Raw genomic sequence first — 11,358 nt, 5'->3', positions numbered from 1 at the left:
ATGAGCTGGAAGGAACCTACCTCCTAGACAGGTATGCCAGTCTCCTCCTTTCCCCAGATTTATTAAGGAGGTAGTGTCCCTTGCCCAAGACTAACGGGGTGTCCAGGACCAGAGCCAACACCAGAGCACCATAGCTTCCTGTGTGCCAGGCCAGTGGCCCATGCACTGAGAAGACAGTGCTGTGCAGGACAGATGCACAGTGAAGTGAGGACAACGAACAAACCTGTACCAAAGCCACCTCTGCTATTGCTACTGGTGGTGCCTTGGACACAGAATTTATACTTTCTGAAGTTTAATTTTCTAATCTATAAAATGAAAGTCACAATACCTTCACATAAGCATGGCTGGTACATAAAAGGCACTTAACCATTACCTCCTTCTCCTAAACTTCATTGCATGTCATCAAGCCCAAGTTTGTTGAATGACCCACCTTTCCAAAATTGCCTGTTAATTCAGTACTTTGACCTATTTTGCCCACCAGGACACAGAATGGTCCACAGTTGATGGCAGAAACATTGCTAGTAATTGCTAATAGCATACACTGCTCCCTCCTACTGATAAGAATACATACTACTTTCAAACTAAAACTTGACAGGCCTCTTACAGACCAACGCTTTGAAAATAAAACTCTTGAAGTTGCAACAGAAATACATTTTCACATGATCGGACAAAACCATCTGGAACTTACTCTTACATGGATTCAAAGAGCTGCATCAACAATAGGGCTGTTATGAACTCAGGCTCCACACTGTCTCCTAAAGGGATTAGACAGGCCTCATCATGTGTTAGAGGCAGAAAAAAAAGAGACCCAAGAAGGGGCTAAATCCTTAGCTGTCATTAGTATTTTCTCTTGTCAACACTGAGATTTGAAAAGACAGAAGGAATTGACTTACTTTATATACTCGTTTGATCCTTTAGTACTTTAGTGAAAAGTAGAATGTTTTATTTTACCCCTATGGGAAAGCAGCTCAACTGGGCAGTTTGTTCCTGAAATAAAATACCAGCAGTCAAAATATGCTTCAAGCCCCTTAGAAATCAGAACATCACAGACTTATTAGAAAGTAAGTGCCCCAAGCTTACAGGTGGTTGTTAACATTGTTTTATTTCCTTTATACAAAAAGTAGAAACGACAGAAAAAAACACTCGACAGAAAACAACAGCGCTGACCTGGTCTCCCGGAGAAGCTGAGCCCAAATTGCCCATATTATGGGGAAAGGGAGGTTCAACCAGCATCAGCAAACACCCATGCGACTGATGAGGCAAAATGGTGTCAGCGGCTGGTGGATGTCCTGTGGGGAGGCTGAATCAATCTTAAAAAACACACATTTGCCCAATCATGCTTTCAAACTGCATCTCTTTAAAAACAAGTTATATACACAAATATCACCCCAAAATGTGTCATATATGCTAGCGCTATAAATTTAAGGCATCCTAATCGTCTGGTCTTCTGCTGGTGAGGCATTGTTCTCATGATTCTATTTCCACAGAGGACAGTCCAGAAATTTCCAATGGTGTCCAAAGGGCAGCAATGAGAGATAATAAAAAAATGATTTATAAGAAGAGTTCTTTTGATTCTGGCTCAGCAACATGCTTTATACTGTAGGATTTCTTCATTTTTCTACTGATGTCATCATGCCTAAGTGGAAGACAAACCACAAGGCCAAAATTAGATAAAACTACGGTCAAGTTACAATACAATGCCATTAAACAGCTCACCCAAAATGGAAATTATCCTCACACAAACCACACTGAAGAACACTTCATTCCAGAATGCAAATTAGTCTCTTTTTTTTCCATATAAACTACTCTTTAAACAATAAAAGGAATAGTCATGTAATAACATACTTTATGGATACTTTAAAATTTGGCCCCGGAAGTAATTACTCAATCATGCCGATTGGAATCCAAGTAAAATTCTACAGTCAAATGAATTTTATCAGTCAAACAAAATAGGAAGAGTAGTACTGCTTGTTAAATTGAAACAAGAGATATTTATATTTTATTCATGGGGTTCACTGATGACACTTCTTATTCTCCAGTAAGCTTGAGTATTAATAGTTTAAAGGAAATGCTTTTGCTCTGGGGGTGTGATTACTGAGTAGTAGCACGGTGGAAAAGCACAAGTAGGTATATCTATAGGAAAAAGAAGAGCCCAGGGAACAATAGTGCTGTTTTCCCTTCAATACTCAATACCTTGTAAATCTACAGAAAGAAGTATCAGCTCAAGTCTGGGAACAGTTTTGCTTTTTATGTGAATTTCCCCTGGGAAGAAGCATTCATTTTCACTGAAATATTAGTCCCATTCTGGGTGTAAAATCTCCCAGACAGAAGTTATCTTCTGAGTGTGAGCAAGTGTGCATCCTACTAAATTCCTTCTTGTTGCTAGGCCAGACAAAAACAAACTGTTTCTGGGAATGGTACTTGCTGCTCACATGAGGCCACATTTGAATGGAGAACTCTAAGCATGGCTTTATGGCCCTCAAAATCACTCTTGCTTACAAAGATCATGTAGTTTATTCTTAGACTGGTTAATAATGATCATCATCACTGTCTGAAAGTTGTTATTCTTTTTATTTAGAGTTCATCTGAACATAACTTGAGAGAGATGTTCATTGGAAAGAAAGGGAAGAGTGTGAAAGAAAAACTTGGTTGGTTAAAAGATGTTATAGGAACTTCCAATTAAGCATGATAGACTGAATACATAGTATTAATCATCCCTTTCTTACAAAAGAACATGCAAATGAATAAAAAAGGCACCAACCTAAATGAATAAGGGAAATGGAAGAGGAGACGATAACATAAACAAAATGCCAATAACATTTCAGAAATAGGAAAATGGATGAACATGTGGAATTGATTTAGCAGAGCAGGCAGGAAAAGCAGAAATCTAAGCCCACAGTCAGGGAACCCAACAAACTGATGTTCATGATGCAGAAACTAGAAACACTATGTATTTCTGAAAGTCACAGTGGGTGCTGTGTGAGTGCTGAAAATAGGAAGACTATTTTAAAACTTTTTGGAAGTACCAGTTCATACCCAGATTACCTTCCTGACCTAAGGCAGCCAGGTGACCGTCCCTTTCCCAATGTGAAGAGAGAATGCAGGTTACAATTTGCAAGGCATGGACCAGAGAGACTCTAAATTCAGCTGAAGGGGTGAAAACCATGGGATTAGGTGAAAGTTATAAAACACAGTTGTCAACCCATCCCCTGTTACTTTAACCCAAAGATTCCTGGAAAGTAGGTTAATAGATCCTAGGAGGAGACTGGAGTTTCCTTATCTTGAGAAATCAGCTGCCAAAAGAAAAGTCCTACAAATACTGACAGTGAGTTTCCCGGCCAAAGAGCCTAGTACTTAACCAGTCTGTGTGATGTAATATCTACCAGTCAATAAGCCAGAGTTTCTATTCAGTTTTAGAGTCTTATTCTTAAATATGAATGAGTTAGGGATCACCAGATGTTTGAGAAAATTGCTACTATGACAGATAGAGACCAAGATAAATAGAGAAAGAGCAGTCAAACTGAATAGAGATAATATAAGGGGTGATAAGAACTTCAAAAAATTATAACAAGAAAAACTGAGGAAAAGGTTTGCTATTTGTATCACAAAGGGCTAATTTTTATAATGTATAATACATAAAGAACTGCTACAAATCAACAAGAAAGACCAGAATCTCAACAGAAATGTAGAAAGAATTAAAAATAATACATTCATACAAATAAAGAATATATATCTATGTAAAAGAATGAAGACGCTCTCTTTAATGAATACATAAAGACCTCTAAAATGATAGATGAAAAAAAGCAAGAAGCAAGACTATGTGTAAAGGATGCCCTCTTTATTGTAAAAAAGAAGGAAAGATAAACATATACATTTGTATTTGTATTTGAGTATAAAATTTAAATAAGTCTTGCATACTTAATGCTATGAAAAAAAAGAGAAAACCAATAAAATGCTACTGAATATTCACACAATAATCAAGAAATAAAAAGTTAGAAATTTAAAAGTAAAGTTGAGTAAATATCCTAGAAAGAATTTTTAGAAAAAGCAAAAGTATGGATAAAAATAGGAGAAATATAGTTAGACAATACTTAGAAAAATAGAAAAAATAGTTAGAAAAGGATCAGTTCAGTGTGTTGAACATCAGGTTTTCAGAAAAATGAACAGAAAAGCAGTAGGGGATAAAATTTTCAAAGAAATTGTACAAAAACACTTCCCAGTACCAAAGCACATAATTTCGAGATTAAAAAAGCCTGCTGAATGTTCACACCCCAGAAATGAGAATAGAATCATGGCAAAGTATCATGAAATCAAAATAATGGAGATAAAGAGAAAAATCGTAAAAGCTTCCAACGGATTAGAAATTAGGGAGAAACTGAGCTTCTTGACAGACACATTAGAAGCAAGAGGAAAATGAAATAATCTGTTCAAGATTCTAAGGGAAAAGTTTCTTATCTAGAATTCTATACCCAGCCAAATAGTGCTAATCCATATGAGGGCAAAATGAAGCTATTTTCAGGCAGGCAAGGCCTCAAAACTTTTACTACCCCTTCACCTCCACAGGATGGAAGTTGTCTTTACCAAAGAAAGAATATAGACTGACAAAAAGGGAAAGGACAGATTCAGGAAATCACAATGGAAAAGCCAAAGGCAATTCCCAGGATAATGTATATAAGAAAATGCAGGGTTACAGCTGTGTAGCACTGCCAGATAGCAGCAATCTAGACTGGGACAAAAGGAAAGAGGGTGTCTCCGTGAATAGACTGAAACAGAGAGGTACCTGATTTGTCTGAATGCACCGAAAGAAGGGTTTTTGTCTCTAGCAGAGTGTTCAGAAATTATATACTTAAAAATCAAAATTATTATCTTCAAGAAAAACAAAGTTACATAAATAAAGAAATGTAACAATAGTACATTGCACCTATCTACTGTGGTAACTATTTAGATAGCCACAATAATAATAAAAGGTCAGTTTTCATTCCAATCCCAAAGAAAGGCAATGCCAAAGAATGCTCAAACTACCACACAATTGCACTCATCTTACACGCTAGTAAAGTAATGCTCAAATTTCTCCAAGCCAGGCTTCAGCACTACGTGAACTGTGAACTTCCAGATGTTCAAGCTGGTTTTAGAAAAGGCAGAGGAACCAGAGATCAAATTGCCAATGTCTGCTGGATCATGGAAAAAGCAAGAGAGTTCCAGAAAAACATCTATTTCTGCTTTATTGACTATGCCAAAGCCTTTGACTATGTGGATCACAATAAACTGTGGAAAATTCTGAGAGAGATGGGAATACCAGACCACCTGACCTACTTCTTGAGAAACCTATATGCAGGTCAGGAAGCAACAGTTAGAACTGGACATGGAACAACAGACTGGTTCCAAATAGGACAAGGAGTACGTCAAGGTTGTATATTGTCACCCTGCTTATTTAACTTATATGCAGAGTACATCATGAGAAACGCTGGGCTGGAAGAAGCACAAGCTGGAATCAAGATTGCTGGGAGAATCATAAATAACCTCAGATATGCAGATGACAGCACCCTCATGGCAGAAAGTGAAGAGGAACTAAAAAGTATCTTGATGAAAGTGAAAGAGGAGAGTGAAAAAGATCGTGGCATCTGGTCCCATCACTTCATGGGAAATAGATGGGCAAACAGTGTCAGACTTTATATTTTGGGGCTCCAAAATCACTGCAGATGGTGACTGCAGCCATGAAATTAAAAGACTTACTCCTCGGAAGGAAAGTTATGACCAACCTAGATAGTATATTGAAAAGCAGAGACATTACTTTGCTGACTAAGGTCCGTCTAGTCAAGGCTATGGTTTTTCCTGTGGTCATGTATGGATGTGAGAGTTGGACTGTGAAGAAAGCTGAGCGCCGAAGAATTGATGCTTTTGAACTGTGGTGTTGCAGAAGACTCTTGAGAGTCCCTTGGACTGCAAGGAGATCCAACCAGTCCTTTCTAAAGGAGATCAGTCCTGGGTGTTCACTGGAAGGACTGATGCTAAAGCTGAAACTCCAATACTTTGGTCACCTCATGTGAAGAGTTGACTCATTGGAAAAGACTCTGATGCTGGGAGGGATTGGGGGCAGGAGGAGAAGGGGACGACAGAGGATGAGACGGCTGGATGGCATCACCGACTCGATGGACATGAGTTTGAGTAAACTCTGGGAGTTGGTGATGGACAGGGAGGCCTGGCGTGCTGGGATTCATGAGGTTGCAAAGTGTTGGACACAACTGAGCAACTGAACTGAACTGAACAATAATAAACACCAAATACTGATTTAACTCCCAAGAGTGATACAACTATATTGACGGTGGGAAGAGGATGCAGGTGTGTATATACACCTGTGTTGTGTGTTGGAATGGGGGGCAGTGCTGGTTGCCAAATTTGTCCAAATAGAGCTGGACAAAGTTGGCTCATTGTTGAGAACATGGATTTTGGAACCAAACTGAGCTGAAACCCTGGATACATAATTTATTACCACTGGTACTGTGTAATCTTGGTCAAGATATATAATTTCTCTATGTCTTGGTTTCCAATCTGGAAAATTTAGATAAATAATAATATCTACCATATTGTGTCATTCACTGTGAAGATTAAAAGTCAATATGCATGAAGTACTTGGAATATTCTTTGGTACATTGTAAGTGCTTTATAAGCGGCAGCTATCATTTTTATCTTCTATAGTAAGATGCCAATAGACAACAAAGATAATATCTAAAATTGAAAGTCCATATAAGCGTGTTATTGAGAAATACAGAATACTAGAGAAAACACCTGAAAGCAAAGCAAATGTCTGATTCAGGGCAGCAGGAATGAGAACAGGGGAGGCTGGACACATGGAGCCAGTTTTTGTTATAAGGCGTTACTATCACATGTACCTATAGCACCTGGACAAAAAGATATAAAAATCAATAAAACTTAAAAAAAAGCCTAAGGATATCATCATATTTTAGACATTGAGGGAGTATTTCTACTTTAATATAAGGGGTGTTGTGTTTAAAAACACTAAAAGCACTTTGTGCAGAACAAAACCCAGCATGATTAGAGTTGAGTCAAAACCAAGTAAAATGTTAATTTGAGGCTTTTATCTGAATAATATCAGGATGATTCAAGACTCCCTGAACCCATCAATTACTTAGTTCTGAACAACTAGTATTCAAATTTTTTTTTTAAAAGCAAAACTGTTTGGGTAATTCTGGCATGAATTATTCAGATAATTTGCTGCTCCTGATTTCATTTTTGGATATAAAATCACATTCTCTGTGACCAAAATTGGAAAGAAGGCTTAAATTTAAGTAAGAGTTTTTCAAGTAATCTAACCTGCTGACTCATCTGTGCCTGGATTCCATATTTCTACAGCCCAGGGTGACTAGATGGCAAGTTATTTTAGAGAATCTGCCTAAAATGGCCGATGAGTATGGACTGCATATTCCTACTGATGGCCAAAACAGGTAGGCTGACTTAGCCATTTCTGTGATCTCCTTCAGACCTTCACTGAGAGCATATCTGTAAATGCCCATGTTCTAAAAAATGAGATTCTGGCTCAAAGAATAAAAATATATACTTGAAATACTCAGTATTAAACTCACTGTAGGGGAGAAGACTTGTAATCAAAAGGCCTAGGCTTCTACAGAGCATACCATTCTTTCCTCAGGATGACAGGCTTGCTTGGTCTTTTCCTTTCCTCCTCCTTCCTCCTTTCCCTCTCTCTAGCTTCCTCTCCCTCATATATTCTAAAGTCACTTCCCTGTGCCAAGCACCAAACTAGACACTGGGGTACAGACTGAGGTATGATGGTGCTAGTGGGGTCACCACTCCCAGGAAGTTCTTACACCTTTCATGGAGTTGACCATGTTTTAACTACATCCTCTCAATTTTCTCTTGATCATTCTCTTGCTAAGTGAAGGAACATGCCTTACTCTGGCATGGCAAAATTGGCTAACGACAGTATTGAAAGAAAGGACACTGGCAGTCCAGGGATCTGACATCCAGGAGAGTCGTACAGCTGCACTGTCCTCCACGTGGGAAGGGATAGCTCGGATGGCTGTGGTTGGAGCAGGGGTTCTCAGTGAAGATACTAGAAGATGTTTGGGTAAAGTCTCTACCTGATACTTTAAAAACTCAAGTGATTTATGGTTTCTTTAAAACTCCAGGCTTAGGAGAGTTGATAGACAGTTTAATGTGCAAAGACGGTGTAATAGTGGCAGACATGTGGTGCAAAAATGATACTGGTTCTACATTCATCCCCTTTGGAGGTTAAACAATTCCAAACCGGACTCTGGGGGAGGGGAAAGAAGAGGAAAGGAAGGTGGAGGAGGGAGACGGGAACTGTTTCTTCCTAACTGGTGGGAGTACACCTAAACCAGATGAGTATGCTGAAAGGGTGTATTTCTGATGGGAGGATTTCGGTTTCCAAGGTAGATCTCCCCTCTGTCCCCTCCTACCTGCAGCCCATAGGTGTTCCACACGTTCATTTCTTGCCTTCCAAGTGCAGTGCTTTGAGATAGAACATGGGTTCTTCTTTGCAATAGCTTCTTCTATATCTCAGCTCATCACATTTTGATACTAAACCTTGTTCTACTGTCTTCCTATGATAGAATATGCTTTCTCCTTTCCCCAGAGGGTACAAGGAACTTATCAAGAAAAACTCCATGTGTGAATCACACTCTTATGAATCTTGCAAACCCTGGCAGATTTTGTAAAGGGTTTGCTAAGCTGTGCCCAGACACTGGAAAGAGCTGATCATGTGAACAATTCCCCATCACATGGGCATTTTTCTCCACACGCAAGATTCTACTAGGCAACAGCTAGGAACAATGCAAAACTGTGACACATTTCAAAGGAGAGGCTGTCACTTAATGGATGTAATCTGGAGAAATGGTTCCAGATTGGGACACATCACAGGAACCTATATGAAATACAGGTTTTCTCTCTGAAATGAATGTGAGTCCTAGGGAGGCAGAGGTGGGGGTGGGTGGGACAAGAGCTGAGCAGGAGAAAACTGGGCAAATGTGGGGAGGGCTATAGAGAAAGGAGACAGATGAGTTCTAGGGCTTTCTGAGGCAGAGGTGGTTACCCCAGGTACACCAACTTCTCCTGGCTCTGGACCCCAGAACTAGTATATCAGATGCAAAAACACAGAAAAATATACTTCACATCAGAGATCAGAACATAAAACTGTAGGGTGGGGGCAGAAACTCTGCCTACAGGGTTACCAAACCCCCTTTTAGTACTAGCACTCTGACAAGCTTTTCTGAACTGTTAAATTGGTAAGATTCAGCCTGCTCTCAGGGATTCAGTCTAGAACTATGCAATCAACATAATCTCAGCTAGTTTGGTCACACTCCTATGACTAGGTAATTGTCCCTTCAAGAATCTCTAAAAGTTGAAAATACTTTCAGGTCACAAATTTAAGATTAAGGTATGGTTATTTCATTTATACTCAGAGAAATGATGGCAAAAGTGCTTTAGTACCAGGATCAGAGATTCCTTTTTCTCCCTGCATCTTCGATCATGATTCTGGAGCGCTGCTCAGTGGGGCTGAGGGTATGCACTGCCTGGGACAGGTTTCAGCCAGGGCCTCACCTCTACATTCCCAATGTCTTCCCTGTCTTTGGCTCACTTTTCTGTCTAGTAATCTTTCCTGACAATAAGGACAGATGTGTGTGTGTGTGTGTGTGTGCGCGCGCGCGTGTGTACGCACATGCACAGTAGGGGTACCCTGAACTCTAACCTCCAACTGGGCACAGCAGATGACCACTGCCATATCCTTGCATCATTTCACATCATTTCAGTCCAAATTTACCACTCTTTCTGAAGTGGCTATTGAACAATCTTGACATCTATATGAAATATGTGCTGCTAGCTCTTGGCTCCGGATGTATAAGTCCCAGCGTGGCTAATTCCTTGGCAGTAAAACCCACACTAATGGTGTTTATTGCTTAATGTCTTTTTAAGGAGTCTGCTCTCATGCTGGTGATAGGATTAGGGGCTTCCTGATGCTAACCCCTCAGGCCATGGTGCCACTGTGCTCAGAGAGGATATGACCAGTGGTGGGGAGAGGTTAATGCCATCTGCCTATCAGGGACTGGAATCGATGCTCACTTTATGTGTTACAGATCTCACATAGACTTAAACTCTGGGAAATGAATGTCTTATTGGCATTTTAAGATAAGTAACTGCCAACATTCCCTTGGAGTTGTAATAATTTAAAACCAACTTGTCCTTTATAAAAAAAAGTAAAGATAAACCTGCTTGTTATAAACAAAGTCATCCTCTGTAACTGAAACACACTGAGAAAACTATTCCAAGTAACAGAGTTGAATCTAATTTTAAAGGGCATTGAAAAGACATTTAGATTCTTTGCTATCAGACTGTGACCAATTTGAAAAAATAAGTAGTAAAGAGAACCCCCCTCACAGAGCTGACATTATAATGTTGTATTCATTCTCTATTTTTCCTTTACTGAGAAAAAAATCTTAGGAACTAAAACGTGATTCAAGGATAGGGCTGGAAGAACGGTCCACTGCTCCTCTCTTTCTCCCAGGGACATTCTGATAGGGTCACCAGTGGCATACTGCTGAGAGCCAACTTCAACCCAATGGCTGTCACTGCTTTCCAAAGTTACATGATCCCAGGCAATCCCTGCTCCCCAGAGGAACTGTGTAGCCTTCAAGAAAATTCTTGGGTCAAGATTTGAAGGCATCACTGATAGACAGGCATTTGAGCTTTTTCCTTTTTCCCCCCTCTTTCTGTGAGATGCTGTGCTATGGATCCCAAAGGCAAAACAAGAATAAATAGGTATTTTGCATGTTCACATTCCCATGCTAGCTTGTTTCTCTGAGGGATCTTTATTTCAACTAGATATAGTCATCCTTACTTTATCTAAGGAGAGAACTGGGCTGGTCCTCCCTACCTCTGTGTGTGGTTAGTGAATAGGAGAAAACTTTTCACTCTACAATGAACAAACTAGTGCATTTTCCCTTTTCATGGAACACATGTCAAACTAAAACTATGATAAAATACACATTGATTTTACATGATAGGGAGGGGGAGGGGGTCTGGATGTTTATCTAAATACAATGAATTATAATTATAATTTTGGGGTTTCTCTTTATTACTGAAAGAAAACTCTCTTAATACATAAAGCCAGTGAATCTGATAGGTTCAAAACTGAGTCTTCAGAAGGACTGTTCCTTTAACTGAGAAGGAAAGTGTTAACCCAGTGGTCAGATATCTGAGTAGCCTCATAACCTCCTTTTGTGCTCTGATTTCTGTAATCCTATTATAGTAGATTGTTAGCTTTGTTTCCCTGCTTATAAGAAGACAGGATGAAATATATCTAGA

The 11,358-nt window shown here is 39.4% G+C and overlaps 1 protein-coding gene across 2 annotated transcripts in view; it reads right to left on the bottom strand.

Annotated features, from left to right (window-relative positions):
• Nucleotides 1-1,079: 1,079 nt before the first annotated feature.
• LOC120864684 (synuclein alpha interacting protein) overlaps nt 1,080-11,358 on the bottom strand; it is a 164,133-nt gene continuing 153,854 nt past the window's right edge. The window contains exon 12 of one of the 2 annotated variants that reach the window (XM_040241708.1): nt 1,080-1,636. In XM_040241708.1, coding sequence (XP_040097642.1) covers nt 1,552-1,636 — 85 coding nt within the window. In that variant the 3' untranslated portion in view covers nt 1,080-1,551. The remainder of the gene's footprint in view (nt 1,637-11,358) is intronic. The other variant, XM_040241709.1, reaches the window with a different exon arrangement.

Source organism: Oryx dammah, unplaced genomic scaffold (assembly GCF_014754425.2).
Source record: "Oryx dammah isolate SB20612 unplaced genomic scaffold, SCBI_Odam_1.1 HiC_scaffold_5, whole genome shotgun sequence".
NCBI classification, from domain to species: domain Eukaryota; kingdom Metazoa; phylum Chordata; class Mammalia; order Artiodactyla; family Bovidae; genus Oryx; species Oryx dammah.
Note: the sequence above shows the minus strand (reverse complement) of the source record. Positions and strands in the feature narration are given on the sequence as shown.